This window comes from Curcuma longa, unplaced genomic scaffold (genome assembly GCF_044706935.1).
Source record: "Curcuma longa cultivar G26 ecotype Majalengka, Jawa Barat unplaced genomic scaffold, ITB_CL_G26_1.1 utg509_np1212_2302976_RagTag, whole genome shotgun sequence".
NCBI lineage: Eukaryota > Viridiplantae > Streptophyta > Magnoliopsida > Zingiberales > Zingiberaceae > Curcuma > Curcuma longa.
Window position 1 is genome coordinate 110,805 of NW_027435603.1, and position 21,086 is coordinate 131,890.

Here is a 21,086-nt window from a genome sequence, read left to right on the forward strand (position 1 = left end):
TAAACCAATATTGTAAGTGAACAGACCAAATGCTGCATGCGTGGAATGCAGGATGAGAGAATTAAGACAGAAGCAGAAGGAATAGAGGTCACTAGCACCGTGAGAAGAATGTGATATATAGATGCCAAGGAAGTGTTGGAGAACCCTCCCACCTTCTTCTTGTCTCAAGCAAAGTGGGTATTGCATGCATGTGACTATGCCTTGGCTTGTCTTTCAGATAAAATTATTAGAAAATGTTGTTGGTTCTTTTTAGAATTTTTTTAGTTACGTTCATTATACATTTACACCTCTTTTACTTAACTTAATTATACTAATTGTTATTGAACAATGTTTCTCTTATTGTTTTCCTTTTCCATAATCCTTTATTCCTTCTTTCTAGCATTATATTTGCAATTTTTATATTTCATATTCTCTAAATAGATATCTCTTTGCTTCGTTTAGCATACTAAATTTTGATCATCAAATTTTCATTACGCCTGGCTAGCTAACAAAAAGTTACGATCATAAACAAAAAACATTAAATATAGTTTTGAAAGAGAACTGGATAAAGAAACTATTGTTGCAAAGATCTATGTTCCTCCAAATAAGGTTTTAAGTTCTCAAATAGGTTTAAACAAAAGTGCCTAACAAATTTAAAACTAAGTGTATAACAAAATATTTATTAAATCAAACAAAATATAGAACAAGTATATAATTGTATATTGATACTATTGTATTAATATATTATAAACAAATATATATAATATTGTATTAATGAATATAAATAAATATATTATATATCTTACAATATACAAAAATCCTAATAGATAAAGGGTATCGCTTCAATGAAAATTATAGTTTGTCGAGGGTAAAACTTTTATCGTTGTTGAATGTTCTTTTCGTAGACTGGGTCACAATGATATCGATCATCATTGGTTCCAATGTGACTTTAGGCAGCAAGCAAAATGTAACTAAAGAGGAGCATCATCAAGTCAACCAAATAAGTTAAAAATTACTATCCTTCGAACTATATATATGGGATATAATCCAGTCCAACTTCAGTAAACCAAACTATAATATGATTGAAAAGATAGGAACACTCTCATGGACCGTCCAAACATTAAAGTTAAACCTAGATAATTAAGCAATTGTGCCAAAGAGGGAACAAATATTGGCTAAATGATTACAAACCAACATATATAGATGAATAAATCCAAACGATAGCATGCACCACAAAGACTTGAAAACACCACCATCGTTATCATCATTTGGTGATAATGGCCACTACAACTACCATTACAGTTGTCTTCCACAAACACAACCAAACTATTTGAACTGGTGCCGTCACAAAAGCTAATCTCCATGAATCGGAACTGGTTATCTGTGTAACGGATTAAACAAGCAACTAGAAGGGACCAAAGTAGGCAGCTGTTTGCTTCGCCTCTGGGCTTTCGCACGCATGAGTCAGCAGTGGAACTAAAAACAATACTTAGGACGCCATCCTTTTGTTCTTTATGGATGCTGCAGCAAAAGAAGATTATGGATTTAGTGTCACATGCACACGCTTTCTAGGGCTTGCCAAAATGGATGTTTTCTCTCTGCCAGGTAACTAACCTCTGCGTAAGTTTAGTAGGAGGAAATATGAACCGACTGCTGAGATTCTGCAAAGAATTTATTCATATAATCTTTAGGGGTCTCCTTGAAGAAGCACTATACCATCATGTTGCAGTAGCTGCGATTGAACAAAATTAGTCCAGGCACCGTTATATTAAAGAAGCTTAGCCTTACATGTAGAAGTGATAATCCATGAGCAGTTGCAATCCAATCATTTATGATAATATAGTCATGTAAATAAAATAATATTTGTTATATATATGAAACATAATTTTACATGATCAAATAAACCATCTAAATAATTATATAATATAAAAAGTCTTTAAATTTTATTCGATTTAATAATAAAAAATCATATCACGTCCTTTGGATATCTAAATCATGCCATATCACTTACAAATTTTATCATATATTACATTTACTTCGGGTTGAATCATATGTAGCATTGTCCGCCCTACTTGTTCAAACTAATAATTAGCAAATACACAATTTTAATCAAGGTCTGACTTAAGACCATATTTTTAGTACCCGTAATATAGCAATTTCTTATGCTATCTAAAAGCCAAACTGACTCAATAAAAAAATACACAAAAGCATAATTTATCAATAGCTTAGGCAATCTACCATTGAAAGATATGAACTCTCGGACAATAATTGATGTAGCATAGCTTCCTCTGTGACCCATATGGTTACATCAACACTAGGGCAAGCCACAATTAAGTGCATGCTCTATGAGCTCTTGCTTGAAATTTGGAGAATGTAAGCTTGGGCCTTGAGATAGTCAAGGCCAAAAATATCCTCTACAAACTCCTCTTACTTCTAGGCATACTTTAGTCCAAAAAGGCAATGCCCATTGTTAGACAATACGTTGAATGTTCCCTTTCAATTCTTGGCTAGAAACTAAAACTTGGACACTGGTGGTCTTCAGTAAAGCTCAAGGCTTCAGGCACAAGTCAGGTTACTGCAAGAATTATGGTCAGGCCAGGCTCAGATTTTACCTAGCTTACAATGTTACCCACTATTGAATGGAGAGCTTGATTTGACAAGAAGGCAAATCCGTTAGAGAATAAACACATCACTTAAAAGAATAATTACCAAGACTGATCTTCCAGAATTAGATGCTATGACTAAGAAATAAGTAGACTGACCTCTGCTGCTGTGTTCAGAATTATCAAAAAGAAGAAACAGCATCAAGTATAGTTGATAATGAGGTAGAGCATAGTTTTTACCAAATTGTAAAAGAGAAAGGTCATCAAAATTTATTGTGGAAAAAACATTGACAAACCAACAATGAAAGTTTCAATTATGCAATCAACTGACTGAAAATGACATTTTTATAAGCATAATAATCACTTATGTTCTAAGGGGAAACACAATTGAGATAGTCAAACTCATCATTTATTCTGAAGTTGCAATTATTGGGTTAAAGCAAAGTTTAAAATTTCAAGCCATGCTTGATTTACCTATAGCCAAAGAAACATTGTCACTGACTCATAAATCAGCTAACAACCAGCAGAACATTTTTCAATAAAAAATGAATTAAAGTTGAGTTGGAATTACAAAAGAATCAGAGTAAAATTAAAACCAAGAACACTATTTTTTTTAGTTGTTTATAAGCAAACAAAAGGTTTCTATAGATTGCACAGATCAGTTTCCAACAAAAGCCATGTTGCAATTTGAACCTAAAGGCACTTTGCTTCCTTATTTTAACCTTTGATGAACTCTGATAGGAAAAAAACAAAAAACAGTAGAAAAAACAGAATAGCAATAAAAAATAAATAGAAAATACATGAGATTTCAGTAATTGCAAACAGAGAATTATAACAAAAATCAATTCACCATGCACACGGTCATTACCATTTGAACAATAGATTATATCATCATACTTAATATGGAACATGGTAACAATTTGTCTCTATACAGCATTAGGCCAATTCAAAGAAAAGGTTCCGTGTAAGATCTGGCTGATTAGCATAAAGCAATCAGGTCTCAGTTCAAGACTAAAACTTGAATCTTCATACAGCCTCTCCATACTTACGTCAACCAGTGATTTTGAGTCAACACCTGACACCCATACTTAATATGGAACATGGTAACGATTTGCCCCCATACAGCATTAGGCCAATTTTAAAGAAAAAGGTTCAGTGTAAGATCCAGCTGATTAGCATAAAGCAATCAGATCTCAGTTCAAGACTAAAACTTGAATCTTCATACAGCCTCTCCAAACTTATGTCAACCAGTGATTTTGAGCCAACACCTGACACCCATATGTCAGAGTCAAACACTTAGAACCACACCTGCCAGTTGATCATACACAAATACAAGTAACATAGGTTAAGAATGAGTGATCATTCAAAGAATTACTGGGTTAAATAGTGTACTTAATGTCAAACACCAACACTTTTGAGTCAACACCTGACACCCACATGCTAGACACTTAGGCGTGCCAATTAATCATACATAAATACATGTTTCATAGGTTCAGGATGAGTGAACATTTTTCAAAGAACTAATAGATGAGTGAACATTCAAAGAACTAATAGCTTTAAAAAATCTAGTTTTGAGTAAATGCTAATAAATCAAAGTTAACTAATTTTCCATCATATCAGTGGTTTTCAACCACAAAGCGTTAAACAAGGTGAAATTCTAAACACCATATCCACCCACATTAGATGCGCCATGCACTTGATTGATCACAAGAATCGTCATTCAGTAAGTGCATAATTATTTAAGTAGAATGTCAAAATAACTGATGTCACAATTATGCTGGTAACTGTGAAAAGGAAACAACAATGCCTCAGCAGAAAAGTAACACAAAATTTCGCATAAGCAGAGGATAACCAGACTAACCTCCCTTTTCAGTCCTTCCTCCCTACTTCCCTAGCAATATAAGCCCCGCTGGACTGTATGTTCTCAGTAAATATACTCTTCACCACCTCCTTGACAATGATCCCAGGGATGGAATTCACTGTCGAGATGTTTCGATGAGCCAATTGGCGGTTGGCCGACCGTCCCACGGTCATCTTTACTGCCCAACGATGCCAGCCCAGCCCAGCCCCTGCAGGTTCAACCTTGACGGTCGGGTTCTCAGTTTTGGGAGGCTTGGTGCTTCTAGTGCTTCCGAGTCCGGAAGGGCAGGAGCATTCTCAAGGCGGGCGGCTGTGAAGACACGCATTGAGTCATTGTCTTCTTGTTCCTCCTCTTCCTCCTTGTCGGTCTCCTCCTCGGAATCATCTTCCTCCTCCCTCGCGATGACACTATCAAGGTCATCGTTGGAGGTGAGCCCACCGGTGTCAGATAGGGCAAAGGGGGCAGGAGCCGGAGCGGCGGCTCAAGCGCCACCAGCGAACTTGGAGGCGGAGGCCAAGTGAAACAGTGATGCCAATTGGGAGCGGACGCGGGCGGAGCGGGCGTCCATCTGCTCTAGGGTTTTGCGGCTACGGAAGGGAGGGTGGAGAGGGTGTGGTGGTCATTTCATGATGCCCATTTCTGACAGTTTCTTCGCCAACGTATCCCGGAAGGCTACGGAAAAAAATCAACATCCATGCCGGCGAGGCATATACGTTGAATAAATAAGAATGTGACGTCAATAAAGACTAATTTGACACAAAAATTAAATTTTAAACTCATATCACTTAAAATTGAATTTGAGATTTATAGAAAATTTTGTATAAAGTCTTATGTCGATTATTTAAAAATATAGCATATGAGTTTTTTAATATAAAAAAGGTTTATATATAGTTTTTTTTATGTTTGAGTTAAATCGATTTATTTTTATAGATAAATATAAATGTATTAAATTAAATATTTAAAATGATAAATCCTTCATTATGTGCATAACACGAGACTAGATCAATATTCCTCCTTTACTCCATCTATCCTAACACATCATAATACAAGTTGACCATTAAGTTATATTAAGATTTTGTATCTAATATTCATATAATGTTTGGATATTTGAGTATAATGCAAATAAGATTCTAAAAATCATTGTCTTAATCTTATAAACAACCTACTCCAATATGATGACCTTCAAAAGCAGCGAGCTTTCGAATCCTCCAAATCAAATATACCATGCAAGCAAAGTTTATCCTCACTGATTCCATCAACTCCCTATGAATTTTTTTTGTGCATCCATTTTGTGTACTCCATCTTCCTAGCCATGATATGATATATTTGGTTTCGGGACATAATTGAATTGGATTGGGACTTGCTGAAGTAGATAAGGGTCACTTCAACAAGTCTGTTCTATCGTAATCAACTTATTTATCTTCTCACAGATGTTCCGCGATTGTAACCATGGAATGCGGACTATCTTTATTAAAATCAAAGTGTGAAAGCAAGAAGGAGTAGTATTTAGAAGGTACCTCATTTTCTAAATTATCTAAGCCAAAGCAATACATAAATTTGCTTGACGCTAAAAATCACATTTTGTACCCAGCCGTCCAACATAGATCTCTAAAGTTGATGATTTATTTCAGCATTAGTGAGTACTCCCCTTCTACGGGTATCCCAGATGGATTATCGTTTGAGGTAAATTATATAAATCTTTTGTACTGTGTAAGTTCCACAGAATCTTCATAAATAATACAGAGTTCAAACTCTTTGAGAGCTGGAAGACTCAAGCCAGCCTTTTCCTTAGCCCAATACAACTTTCATCGGGCAACTGATGATTATTTAGACCAAAGGGAAATACCATATATAATCCAGTAATTTTAATAACGACCATAGTTGGAATCATTGAGCATGTAGTATCTGTCTAGAATATTCTAAAGATATTCTTATGACATTTTTAGAATTTGATCGGATTGGGACCCCCACCCAAAATGGACATATTTTTAAAAATAAACCTTATTTGATGCGGCTATATATATATATACAAAATTACCTAAATTATCACCCACAGTAGGATTTCTGTCTATCTGAACGCGTCCACATTTTATCTACCGTTGGATCATTCGATTGCAGCATTTCCCATTTCACCGACGTCGAACTATTCCAACGACTACCATTCGGTGTTGAACACAAGTTCGTACACTCTATCGCATCCTATTGGATAGACAATGTGGGTCTCACAGAAGGGACCAATCAGTGTAGAGTTTTATTTGTGAGTCCATTTGACATGTCGATTTTATTAGCTGGAAAACATTAAACGAAGGAGATGCGCTTTAATTTATATCAGGACCCGAAAGCCAGAGGAGCCTCAAGCTTCCGCTCTCCTTTAAATTAGGAGGCGTGGACCTCGAGTAGTCTCACCGAGATCTCATCTCTTTTCTCTGGTTCGTCTCCCTCGGACTTCTTCTTCAGTTCTTCCTCCCTTCCGCTGAGGTAAGTCTCCTTGCTCCCCGGAGGTTGAAGTTTGTTCATGATGCTCTTTGGCAATCTTTTGATTTATGGATTTTTTTAGGTATGGATTGTTATTCGTATTCGTATGACATTGCTGTTTGGTATAGGTTGTTAATTTTCTAATGCTCAACTTGCAAACTGATGGGCATTTATTTCTTGTGTAGATCCTGATTACACTTGGAATTTACCTTGAACTGATCTGTAACTTGTCACTAAGCTGAGTGCTTTCGTTTATTTGAACTCGACGCTGTTGATTGTTCCTCTCCTTCATAGACAAGATTATTCCATTTTCCTTACTTCTATTTTTTTTAATATGTTTCTGTTAGGTTGACATCGTAACATGCCCCGCTTTGAGAGTTTCTCTGGTCCTGTTGTCATTGATTGTTCACAATCTGGTTTTAATATGGGAATACTTATGCCGTTTTGAATATTGGAATTCGCTTGTTCTTGTTCTTTTAATTATTCGTGTGAAATACTTACAGCAACTCACAGGTATTTTATTTTTTCCATGAAACTGTTATGCTTTATTTTTCTGAAAATGTGTATATTTAAAATATGTTGCAGGATGGGTAGCACTGGAAATAATGTGACTGACTATGGGGAATACACTTATTCGAACTTGGAGAGGGAGGCATACTGGCCTTCTGAGAAGTTGCGGATCTCCATCACAGGAGCTGGTGGCTTTATTGCATCACATATTGCAAGGCGTTTGAAGAGTGAAGGTCACTATATTATTGCTTCCGATTGGAAGAAGAATGAGCACATGACTGAGGATATGTTCTGTCATGAATTCCATCTTGTTGATCTGAGGGTCATGGATAATTGTTTGAAGGTCACAAGTGGAGTAGACCATGTGTTTAATCTTGCTGCTGATATGGGAGGAATGGGTTTCATTCAGTCCAATCATTCAGTTATTATGTACAATAATACTATGATCAGTTTCAACATGATTGAAGCTGCAAGGATTAATGGTGTGAAAAGGTACTTTATAGTTTCATCTTTATTCTCCTATTTGAATTATTGGTTTTATGCTTATTGCATTAAAACATGTGCACTCAAAAATTCTCAACATAGGTTCTGCTGTCTACCAAGATGACGAACTGCAGATGGTTGAGTTTAAATAGTATAATGAGGACTAGGACTATCATGCTTGTGGAGATTGTACCTTTGTGTGTGTATCCATAAAGATCTTACTGTGTAATACAAGAAAAATAAAACATGCAGTTTTGTTCAGCATAAGATGGCACTTTTTTCAGGAGTGACGATACTTTCCACAAGTATTTGACAAATGTTTCATGAATTGAAATTGGCAGAATTAATGACATGAAAAGTTGAAAAAGAACACCAAATATTTGAGTAATGTATTCAGTCAACGACAAAATTTTGGTAGTTAGGATTTGTGGTTGTACTGTATCCCGCTTGTTAGTTTTATCAAGCATGACCTACTTGGCCCATCAAAATCTTATTGTATGATACAAGAAAAATATTTGACAAATGATTTGTGAAATGAAATCAACAGAATTAATCACAGGAAAAGTTCAAAAAGAGCACCTGATCTATGAGTAATATTCAGTTGACAACAAAATTTTGGTTCTTTGGATTGGTGGTTACACTTTATTCCCGCTTGCTAGTTTACCAAGCATGACCTACATGGTCCACTTATATCTTCTGCGCCTGCTCAAACACACATTACATCATTTTGACACCTTATCAGAATGAAGTTGAATGCTAGTCAGTGTCCTTGAGGTTAATGGTAATACTTTTGGCTAATCCTTGACTATTTTTTTTCTTTTTCATGTTCATTTTATCAAGATTGATCTCTCTTCTTTATGTTAATGTCTGTTGATCATGCTTAATATTTTATGAAATTCAACTTTTGTGAAATTCTCTTGTATGCTAATTTGCTAAGACAAATACGACTTGAATGTGAATACATGCAGGTTCTTTTATGCTTCAAGCGCTTGCATCTACCCTGAGTTTAAGCAGTTGGAGACTAATGTTAGCTTAAAGGAATCTGATGCTTGGCCTGCTGAGGTTTGTAATCGAAAAGACATTAAAATGTGATTCTTGATCTTATCTGTTGTCTCTAGTAGTTAACTAAGAATGTCAGTTCTTGCTTTTACTACAATTTTGATAAGTGATAACAATCTAATAGTTGATTTTGATCACTGTAGCCTCAAGATGCCTACGGGCTGGAAAAGCTTGCCACTGAGGAGTTGTGCAAGCACTACAATAAGGACTTTGGCATTGAGTGTCGGATTGGACGATTTCATAATATTTATGGTCCATTTGGAACTTGGAAAGGTACGCCATCATGTGTTATTTGCAACAAAATCTCCATAGAAGTATCATAACTTTTAAACTTTCCTGTAACAGGTGGGAGGGAGAAAGCCCCAGCTGCCTTTTGCCGCAAAGCATTGACTTCCACAGATAAGTTTGAGATGTGGGGAGATGGCCTGCAAACTCGATCTTTCACCTTTATTGATGAATGTGTTGAAGGTGTTTTAAGGTAATTACCACGACAAATGCCATCTATTTATGTGTTAATGATGTACTATTACTTGAATCCAAAGTCTAGATATTCTGACAACTTCCCATTCAAGGTTTAGATTGGGCAACTTTGATACTTGATTTAGAAGTTACACCTAACATTCTCTTTTATTTTTGTCTGTTCAGATTGACAAAATCAGACTTCAGAGAACCCTTGAACATAGGTAGTGATGAAATGGTGAGCATGAATGAGATGGCTGAAATAGTACTTAGCTTTGAAGATAAGAACCTTCCAATCCATCACATTCCGGGTCCTGAGGGTGTCCGTGGTCGCAACTCTGACAACTCTTTGATCAAAGAGAAGCTTGGTTGGGCTCCAACCATGAAACTCAAGGTACATGTTATGCAAATAAATCTTTCAGTCCTGATTATTTCTTGTGTTTTTCTGATGAACAAATTGGAGCTTAACGATGCATAATTATTTCATTTCCACAGGATGGCCTGAGAATTACATATTTTTGGATAAAGGACCAAATTGAAAAGGAAAAAACTCAGGGACATGATGTGTCCGCTTATGGATCATCAAAGGTTGTTGGAACACAAGCACCGGTGCAGCTTGGTTCCCTTCGTGCAGCTGATGGACAAGAATGAACATCTCCCCACCCACAATTTATCACTAGTAACTTTCAGACGTTAATGTTAGCTAATTGCTCTGGGAGTATATACAGTGAAACAATAGAATTGAAATAGTGAATTTGTTCTGCACTATTAGTATTATGCATCGAGGTGCTTATGTTATTTTGATGATTAGGCTTTGTTACTAGGCTGACGCCATCCGTATATGGAATCTATGTGTGTAATATACACCTGCAGAGACATGTAATCATATTTATTGGTGCAATTCTTGCTTGATGCAAGTTTGACTCTTTGGAGTTTATGAGAATAGCTAATTTCATCTGTGTCCTCACAAGAGTGGGCTCATTTGCGATCCTGTCTGATTAACTCAAATATCCACCTTTTTATCCATCCCTGATATGAAGAAATATACAAGCTCTATTCTATTGGTGATGCTCCATTCTTCTCCAAACTCCTACCCAGTTGTTTCATCTTCTACGATTCCAGTCTATCCTATTGCGAAAGATACACATTGCTATCTCCTCTTCCTTCCACATTCATCTTCTTCTCCTCGTTTCTCTTCCCTTTACTTGTTTTTTTCCTTCAACATTAGATAGTCATAAACCCTAATCTATATTCTATCTCACGAGTTGGTTAAATCAAGATGTTGGAAGACTTAATTGTTATATAGCTGCAATGAATATTAAAAAATAAATGTGATGTAGTGGATAATGATGTAAGAATGTGAACCATTTGACCTAAGGTATGATTGAGTTGGTTAGTATGGAACAGACTTGTTGAAGTGGATAATGATCGAATCTCGGCAAAACCGAGATAATGTCTTTCCGTATTGGCCAACTGTAACTTCCCGATTTACCTCTTCATATATGATCGTGAAGCCGACCGTGTGGGGCTACTGAGGTGGCAAATTCCATCTTTTTGTTGAAGAATCTAAACCATTTGTTATAGAGGTAGAATTAAATTGGTTACTGCGAAACAGATATTATTATAATGGATAAGGGTTGAATCTCAATAAAAGCTGAAGAAAAATATCCTCCTTGAGGAATTATTCCCAAGTAGTACCCATCCTATTTAGCAATCATGTTTAGGGTCGACTAATCTTGAAATGACCAATCTGATTCAATGGAAGTTTTTCATTGATCACATCGAAGAAGCACAAATAACAAATCTAACCATTGCATCCGTTATCTATTTTAGAAATAATCCTCGTAAATTCATTGTAGTTGAATCTCGAACTCCAAATGCTTAACCTATCACTACTATCGCAAGGCAATCACTCTATCAGGGTAAAAAGTAGCAGTCAGGATGACTTATGATAGCCTTTGACAATTGAAATGGAATCATTTTTCTAGCCAAAGTTCTAGCTTCCGATGGATTCCGTATGAACGAGTTGAAAAACCATGAGATCTAATGATATGTAGTCAGCAAGAAAAACCATGTTCTTTACTTGCTAGTAATATACACATAGTTCGTCCCTTCGAAATAGCACACAAGCAAGCTCAGCAACCATAATCAGATTCAAAATGCCCAAGCACCAGCTATTCATTTCGAATTAACAAATACCTCCTTCCCTCCTCAACTCATTAATTCACATAGCCCCAAGAGTCCTTGTATCCATCAGTTCAAATTTATTCAACCTGATGCAATTCACTGCCTGATCCTGCAGCGAGAATCACATGAAATTGTCCATAGCATAAGTAGTTTGGTAAAACCACTTAAATCTGCCCAACCAAGCCAAGAACGAAGAACAACGTAATTCTAAAAGCGCAGTGCGTGTTAATGGACCCCCATCGTACGCAAAAATGGAGATAATTGAGCGCAGCAGGGGCCTACCGCGTCTTATTGTAGTAAGCGGGTGGGCATGGGCGTTGCAACCGACACCTAAGACAACACACCATATGACTGCCTCAACGTTAGGCAGTTTCTGGAATTGGCGTTGCCGCCACAAAAACAGTTCCATATTTTTCGCGCCTCCCTCCGTCGGTCTCATCCGCAGACGGCAGGGGCCCATATCAACCTGGCCAAGTGCCTTGTGAAAGGAATTAGCTTACAAAATGTGACTGTTACAACTGTTGTTACATCGGCACCGTTCAAACTCGATCCAACCGCGAGATTTTGATTTTGGATCTTAGAATTCAAGCTTGCGGCGGGGAACGAGGCGGCGAGCGGTGGCGAGATCGCGGATTGTCTCCCCGACGACGTCCTTGAAGATTAGCCTCTCGATCTGAAGGACGGTGTCGGACAGTGCGGGGCCCGGCTGGGACCATCCGTCGCTCGTCCTCCCATCGATGTCCTTCCGCACCGCGCCGCCCACGGCGGCGTCCTCCATGCCGCACTCCGCCGCCGATGCCAGCTCGCGTAAGCGAAGTATATCTGTCCATACTTGTCGAAGTAGCACCTCCTCCCTGCGCGGTGCCAGAGGGGAGCTGACGACACGCGAAAAGGCGTCCCAAGGGGACACCCGGCGCATCCGGTTGAGGATCTCGGCCACCGTGTCGAAAACGAGGCGGCGGTGGAGACGGCCGGCCATGCGCGAGTCGCCAGTTCGGCGCTTCTCCAGGATCGCGTACACGGAGGCGCACGCGTCGCCGTAGCGGTCGCATGCGCGGAGCGGTCGCATGCGCGGACGACCTCACAGACGTAGGCGTAATCGGGATCCACATCCTCCAGTCCGCCGTCCGCCTCCCCTCCGATGGTTGATTCGATCGAGGACCACTGTGACTCCACCCTGTCGTCCGTCAGAGGATCTGTGGATAGGATTAGGCTTTTACTGTGATGATCCACAAAATCGGGCCAACAGGAGATCGAGGAATAGGGTATTGGGAGGAGTACCTTTGAAGTCGATGAAGCGCTTGCTTAGGGGGGAGGGCGAGCCCTCCTCGCCGAGGAATGCGAACGAATCGAGTACGGAAACGGGGCTTGGTTGCAGGTCCGACTCCGTGGATTGCTCCGTCCCGGTGAAGGCCGCGATGCTGTGCACGAGCCTGTCGCAGCGCTCCAGGATATTTCGTCCTCTGTACTCCTCTGCCTTCGTTCTCTGCAGCACCAAACCTCGCATTTTACAACAATATTTAGTTAATTGAAATAGTTTCTCCAGGAGCGAAAAGGCAATTGTACCATGACGTCCAATTGAGAGGACGCAATAGCGCTGTTTTTGGAATACGTGGTGTAGTTATCGTCCTCCGCCTGTGAATAAGCCCTCTCCTCGGAAGATGGATCCGTCAGCCGCCGGCTTCTCGGCGATAGCATAGCCACAGAATCCGGCCCCAATCTCTTTGGACTAGACTTTGGGGATACGCCTGGCGAGGTCCTCCTTTGTGCCCGCGAACTCTTGTGGACCACCGTATTTTGTGGTCGCCGGTTCACCGGCGAGCTCGGGCTCTCCGATGACTTCGGCGTTCGATTCCTCCGCCCATTTCCTACACTCACGAGACGATCGACTGGCGAGCGCTCCCGATGGAGAAGTGGCGGGACTTGGCGTGCAGCGCCGCTTTTGGGCGGAAGCGTAGGCAACTCGCTTGTCGGCCCTCGTAGGGGTTTCGTTACAGGCTTCATGATGACGATTGGAGCGTCTTCTTGGATCCGGCGCTGGTTGTTGTAGGAACTGCAGCGGCCATTGACGATGTGAGAAGGGTTGAAGTGGAGGAGTCCCCTTAGCTGAAGCGCCTCCAAAATTTGCTTTACTGTCTCCATGTCCTTCGCAGGTTCGTGGATTCCTCGCATCCTTAGCCGCCTCTCGATCTCCCCATAGAGCGTCCCAGGACGCTTTGGATCCGGGAAGAAGTCCTCGGCGTCGAAGACCTTCCGCTGTAGTGGCGGCAGCTGTGCGTTTTTCGATGGCGGCATTGCCTTCCTCGTGTTATTGAGCTTGAACTTGGCCAGACTGACCGACTTAAAGAACTCCTCGGTGGAGATCTGTTCAGATTTCGCCGGGGCCGGAAGTTCATTTCGGATCAAGCTCACGTCGACGAAGCCGTTGCACGATGGATCCTTCCGGACGCGTGACTCAGAGGAAGATCGCCGGAGCTTGGCCCCATCTGTCTCAGCTCCCCCTTCGTGGCAATGGCTCGGAAGACCCTCTAGCCCCATTAGCCGCGCAACGACGCTGGTAGATCGCCTCTGCTCCTCCCCTGCTTCGGAGGCGTCAGATTGGGCTCCGGTGTTAACCTTAGCAGCCGTCTGGATCTGGCGCCGATGGAGCTTTCCCTTCGCGTCAATCACCGCGCGGCTGTCGAGAGAGAGCCTTGGACCTTCGCGGATCCTCCACAACGTCTTCCCTCCGTCGCAGGTCTCAAAGACCTGGAGCGGCAGGGGAAGTGACCGCCGGGCGGGTGTCTCTGCGCGGATTTCTGGGGAGGAAGGGCATATCTCCGGCGAAGAGGGAGGAGGAGGCTGGCTCTCCTTATACAACGACGGCAAAGAAGAATCTGATCTCGTCGACGGCGAACTCGACCCGGCAATCTGCAACCGTCCATCCGCCCATTAGAACACCAAATAAAAACTAAAAAAAAAACCTCCACCCATGGAGACAAATCTCACCGAAGGGGTGGTGAGCGGGCGGGCCGAGAAGCCACGCCTGCCGACGACGATGTGTCCGCGATCGAACAGATGGAGGAACCCAGCCATGCAGCCGATCTGCCGCTCGAGGCGCTGCTCCTCGAGGACTCCTCCATGGCTGACGACGCCGGGCGTCATCTCCATCAACATTCCTCCTTGCTTTTCCTCGTCAACAGCTTCCTCTGCTTCCCAACTCCAACTCACTCCTCTCCCGCTCACACATGGGAAGCCTGTGCTCCTCGTTCATTCATCGCAACTCCCGTTGGTTTTTTAAAGCGTTGGCGATGGGCGGCACATTGACGAGAATGCCCCTATGCAAGGAACAATAAACGGATGCGTCCGCGTGACGTGGTTTCGCTTAATGGTTGGAGCTCAGCCGTTCAGGAATGGGGCACGTAGATTCTTGTGTAGCCTGTCCGCAGAGTAAAATGCAGTGTCAGAACCCAGAAAGCGAAAGCGAAAGCGAGGGGCGTTCGCTCGTTTATGCCCTCGGAGCCCAGGCCGAGTTAATTTGACCGCATGACGACGACACGCAGTGCTCCCTCTCTATCTTAACGCAACGCAACTAGACTTGCACTCAGACTTACCACTTCGAGGCAAGCTGTAAATTGAATCTCATTTATTACTGCTTCCTCCGTACTAATATCGACTCCAGCGATCATTAAATTAAGCGGGCTTAAGCAATTAATTATATTAGGTGGTGTGGGAGAGTGTAATGGTAATGGATGGGGACACTTACGCGATTCACAAGATCTGGCGTGACATCACCGTAGCACGTGACGCGCAAAAGGGACGGTTCGGCTGAACTTGGCATGGGCAACCATCCTTGTCGCACCGCGTCCAAGAAGCAGGAGTGTGACTACTTCTCGGTGGCCGCATCAGCGTTTATTTACTGCCGGTTTAATCTCAGGACAAATACTTGGTAAACCTTGTTACCCAAATGGCCCACTTCGAGCCAGTACTATCTCTATATAAAATAAGATTTTAGTGTTACTATGCAGTTAATATATTGTATGTCAAGATGGCATGGCTAAAAGAGTAGATGATGATCTATCTTTTCCAACATGGAAAATTTGAGCTTTTAGAAATAATCTCACGTTATTCTCTATTTGAGCTAAAAGTTAAATAAAAATTTAAAATTTAAAGTTTATAACTTTGAATTCAAATTTGGGCCTATTATCATATTTATCATGTAATAAAATATAAATTTTATTTAATATTTGATACCTTGTGACAATGGATTTACCCCAAATCAGTAAATCATTCCTATATGATTTCACTGTAGGTTGACATGTCACTTGTATGTTCAAAGATTTTAGGTTAAAGACACCCAAGATTATGGTGTAGCGGTAGAGCATGTTCAAAGATTTTTTTTAATTTTTTAGATATCTAAAGATAAAGATTGACTCTCAATTTCAATAAATTAATGAATAAATTTTTCTGTGGTTAAGAAAGTCGCCACCACATGGATAGTCAAGTCAAAAGTCAAACTAAGCTGAAAGTCAAAATCAAGATGAGCTTGGGTGTGGTCAAAATGAGTTCCAGTCAAGTCAACCCTTGTTAGAAGACCTCAAGTCAAATTTATTTGGGGTTTGGTCCCCTCTATTTGGAACTCTGATTCAACATGGTAGTTATTAAAGCGTTAATCATCAAGAGATGTGTTCTCTAAAAAAAAGTATGTCCTCTCGATCAAGAGGAAAGAGGTGTATCCTTTGGGTACAAAGGTCATCCTTTCATTTTCTATTTAAAAGTAACCAATTATAGCATCAGCAAGTAAGTTCCATTATTCTCTTTTTTTTTTTGTTCATTTTTGTTTTTCATTTTCTCCATTTTTAAGTAAGTAAGTAATTTCTCCAATCTCCTGACCTGACGAGTAGAGTCGACCTCTCAACTTATAGAGCAAAGCCCACCTCCAAACGTCAAGAAAATCAACATAATCAATATCCAATCGATCGAAAGTACTCGATCGTGATTACTTTGATGAGTCATTCCATCACTTGATCTTAGACCGGATCAGTCATGACCCTGCATCATCAATAATTACCATAATCCCTGAGATAATAGTTGAAGGTTGAAATTATTAATGATGGCGACACTTGGCTAATGGCTTGATCAAGTCTGACGTACGATTCAACCGTTATCCCCTTTAATGTCCAACCTTGTGCTCTGTTATATAAGAAGCTACGATGGTAGGTAAATATATGGTTTTCTTCTCTCAAGCGGAAGCTTGTCTTTTTTCTTGAAGCACTCTCTCGTTCTCTCTCTCTCTCTCTCTTGTACATGCGAGCTTCACCTCTCTCAGCTTGGAGTTGACTTGATCATCGGAGGGGTCATGTTGACAATGCCAACCCTTGCGGACGTGCTTTTGCACGGTTCACAAGATGCCGATGTTCGATCGACCGAAGGACGGATTTAGTCACGACTCTGAGGAGGAAGGAGGAGGAGTGGCATGAGCACGAGGACAGATTCCATCAATAATATTTAACACGATATGTAGACTTTTATGATTCATTACTATAAATATTAGATGTGTTCAAGTAGAATGAGTTGGCCTCCTAACTACTAGGTAAACACCACCTCAAACAAAGATATATAGAACTGCCTGAGAAATGGTGTAGCGGTTAAAGTCTCGACGACGAATCTTATAAATTTTCGATTCAAAACTCAACTGCATAGTACTACAGGCCGATTTCCCCTCCAGTGAATAGTGGGTCGGAAAAAATGGGTCGTCTAGATGGACCACTGTGAGTGCTTACTGATTTATTCGGGTGGTCGATAGAAAATTTTTGTAGAACTGAATCAGTCTCCCCATAATTAATCGTGTATATATATATATATATATATATATATATATATATATATATATATATATATTTATATTTATATTTATATTTATTTGTGTTTGATTTGCCCATGAACCCTAAAGGCTACTTTGTGGATGTGTCAACACCCAACCAATCAAATTGCAACACGATGATTTTGGGAAGCTCAAAATATAAGGCAGACAAATTGAATCATGTCCGGCGCATGCGGTTCCCTGGCACAAGGACTCAATTAGATTGGGTATTCAAATTGATTAGAATAAACATGATTTTTTTTTTTAAAAAAAAAAAAAGAGATTCCAAAAAGAACAATCTGATCCCAGAATTCTGCAATAGCAAACTGGCCTCCTTGATTTAAATCACAGATGCTATCATCCTAAATGGTAAACAAGATCATTTAATATCATTAAGAAAGATTAAGCTCTCTTAATTCCCTTGTGAATAAAAAGGCATAAACAAAAATATCATATAAGCGAAGTATATTAAACTCGAATATTTAACAGCTGTTGCGAATTCATTGTTCTCAAATACAGTAAAATTGGTGCCCCATTCAACTAGCAAACAAGATCAATGTTAGCACCGAATTGAGATAGATACAACATCACATCACACACGTATATTCAAAGAGACTTGCAATCATGTGATTTGATTCTAGATAAGAAGCACGAGTTCGCTAGATTTCATCTGTCCATTTGACTCAAGAACACGATACATCATTTAAACAAGGAATGCATGAATGAGCCAGGGATATAATTAACTACTGTTCGCTAGCTCATTTAGTTACTTAGTCACCCCATCAGTGAGCAAAATGTGCATCTGTAGACAGAGCCAGCTCCCTTTAAGTGAGATCATGCTTTTGTTTACATAATTATACAAGTGCAGCGTTTGTGCAACATATTTCAACATTCTTTGCTTAGGTTATGCTCAACTCCCATGGAGATGGCAGTCACACCCACCTTCCTTCCAGCACAGATAGAGACAAAGCAAAAGGCTAGCTCTAAGGATCCCCCAAAGTGACCCAGTGCCCTTCCTTTTCCACCTGTGTATCCAACATTTGCTTCTCCGGTGATTCCAACTCCATGCTTTGTTTATAGTTAATTTATCCGCCCTACTCTTTTTTTGTATCGCGTGAGTACAGAGACAGTGTATTATTTCATATTAAGAGAATGAAAGATTATATTATTGTCCAGTTCGTTCCTCATTTTCATATCTCGATATCTCTTATATTAAAAACTCGAGAGGGCGTCGTCATCGCCCCTTGCTCAGTGCCTGAGCATCTCTCCTATTCTCTCGCCCAGTTACTGTCATATCACATCTTTATGCGCCCCTTAAACATGAAAGATTTTTTGGTTGATCCCACCCACATGCATTCAGGCAGGCAGCAACGTGCAGCTCTGATCACCACCACAGCTACACCCACTCTAGGCAATCATGAAGAGCCCGTCCGCTCGATCTCTAGCCTCAAGCCGTTCAATCCATTGAACTGCAGAGGAAGGAAACCGAGAAGGGGTGGGTGGTCTTTAAAATAATAAAAAGGGTTAGATGCCGTTTCGCTGCTTCCCATGAGCTGGTGAAGTGAATGTAGATGGCGCAAACTCTGAGGGCAGACGGCACGTTCCCCAACCTTAGTATAGCCACTGCCCTCTCACATTCCATTGTACCTGAAGATAAAAGTGAGCGAGTATAATAAGTTGGGGCAGCTACTGCACGGCTACGAATAACGAGAGGAGACTGCCTCCTTTTCTCTGTGTATATCTCATAAAGTCTCTATTATTAATGAAGCGATGAAGGGATCCTATGGTACTGTATGGGCTTGTGTTTCGACCGGGATGAAACTTGTGCCAATGATGGAAAATGGGCTGCAGTCAGTCCCACACTGCATTTTAAAAGAAAAACAGTTGAAAGTTCTCCTTTGTAGACTGAGTTTCATAACAGAGACCCTACGAGCATGATCTTCCTGACAAAAAACTAGCAAGATTTGCTCGGTACTATCTTTAATATTAGAGGATGCTCTGCTTCATCCTATTCTATTCCTTTGCTTCAAGAGTGTACGACGAAGCAATGAAGAATAGTTGGCTAAGCTGTCATAAAATAAGAATCGATTATGGATGTGAAGCCATGCATGAGTATTTGGGGCTCGAAGTTGATTCAGTGGTTACTACAGATGCCAGAGTTAGGCATGTATGAGTAAGCCTAACCATTAATTGTGACTACTAAACTTTCACATAGCCATAGGTGTGCCTGATTTTTGGAGTCTATTTTATGTATAATATAGTTGACGAGGATACAAATTGTTGCTTCAGCTTCTTGAGACATGTTGAAGAGCCACAAATCATGACCAACACATACAGAAAGCAAAATATAATAAGGTGATTTAGTAATTAAACATGGTTTGCAGAAAGCCAAGTCATGGAAAGCTAACAACAAGTATCTGTTATATATGTATTCTGAAGGTTTCTTGTGTATGACTGCTCTGAACATTTCGCAAACCTTCTGTCTGCTGCATTCGACCAAGTTATAATTCTTATCATTTTTATCTTTATGGAGCGATCGATTGATCAATCGACACATGGAGAGTCAACGTGACATCTCTATATGGACGCACATCCTATCTTCCCACGTTTTCTGGTCTCCAAGCATCATCTTTGCTTTGGCACCTACCTAAATAATCCACAACTTCAAGAGTGGCCATGTGTTTCAGCAGCAACTGGGGCGTTGTTTGCTAATTAGGGAATCTTTGGAGAGAAGAAAGCAATCGCATGGCAGGAATGGAGGTGGCCCTCACAGGGCTTGGTATTGAAAAACAAAGGATGTGATGAACACGAGGGGTCATCATGTCTCTTTTTTTTTTTATTAAAAATAGATTATCTTCCTCCTAATTCGTTTATGGATAAACCCAAACAATGGGTGGTTGGTGGCCTTCTCACTCCATGTTTGGGAAAGTGAAACCAATTAACCAACATTATTGTGATTTTTTTTTTCCTTTTTTCTGTGGAATGGTGCCCTGTGCCCACCTCACATGGCTCTTCTTGGACTTGTGGATAAGAGATTGGCAGAACAGAAGAGGGAATAATAGAAGGTGGTGGAGCAAACTCTTGAGAAGAAAGCTCATGCGTTGGCAATACTATGCTGATGCCAACTTACCTAACAAGTATAATCTATGCAGATTTGACTGCATTTGAATTTATTCCTAGAAATTCAATGAATGTACATCGCAGATGAACTGGCCAGCGCAGCCAGCTACAATTTCTTGTGGTGGCCAACTGATCCACCAATGCATGCAAATATTGAAGACAGGCCTGTACTGGGTCAATGTGTGTTCCTCAAATTAATTAATTTTTCAGACTTGAAAACTCTTTCAACATGGAGCAATAAATGGTAAGCTAATGCTTTCATGTCTCCAAAGAAAACACAGGGTCAGAAGAAACGGAAGGTCATGACTTTAACCCACTCGATCATTTCTTGTGATATGAGTGACAACGATTGGCATCACTCAACGTGGATGAACATATCGTCATCAAGTGAAGGACGGCTGTAAGAAGTGTCAGCTGTGTCCTTGCTGAAGGCTTATATGCAACCAATCGGGAATCAACAGGTGGACTAAAGCGGGAGGACAAAGATTCGCGCCACAATCTAGGTGGC

General features: G+C 40.4%; 1 protein-coding gene, 1 long non-coding RNA gene and 1 pseudogene across 2 annotated transcripts; 1 reads left to right on the forward strand and 2 right to left on the reverse strand.

Moving 5' to 3' along the window:
- Positions 1 to 1,146: 1,146 nt before the first annotated feature.
- LOC141820760 (uncharacterized) lies at positions 1,147 to 4,594 on the reverse strand. The gene is made up of 3 exons (XR_012601155.1): positions 4,444 to 4,594; positions 1,594 to 1,711; positions 1,147 to 1,500 (listed from the first exon to the last, which is right to left on the reverse strand). It is a non-coding gene; the product is annotated as an uncharacterized LOC141820760 (long non-coding RNA).
- Positions 4,595 to 6,812: 2,218 nt separating this feature from the next.
- LOC141820595 (GDP-mannose 3,5-epimerase 1) lies at positions 6,813 to 10,355 on the forward strand. The gene is made up of 7 exons (XM_074707934.1): positions 6,813 to 6,921; positions 7,504 to 7,920; positions 8,880 to 8,973; positions 9,114 to 9,243; positions 9,316 to 9,448; positions 9,616 to 9,823; positions 9,925 to 10,355. The coding sequence occupies exons 2-7, from the start codon at positions 7,505 to 7,507 to the stop codon at positions 10,078 to 10,080; spliced, it is 1,137 nt and encodes a 378-aa protein (XP_074564035.1). The 5' UTR covers positions 6,813 to 6,921; position 7,504; the 3' UTR covers positions 10,081 to 10,355.
- A 1,722-nt stretch (positions 10,356 to 12,077) lies between these two features.
- LOC141820507 (protein LONGIFOLIA 1-like) lies at positions 12,078 to 14,849 on the reverse strand (annotated as a pseudogene).
- Between the last annotated feature and the right edge of the window lie 6,237 nt (positions 14,850 to 21,086).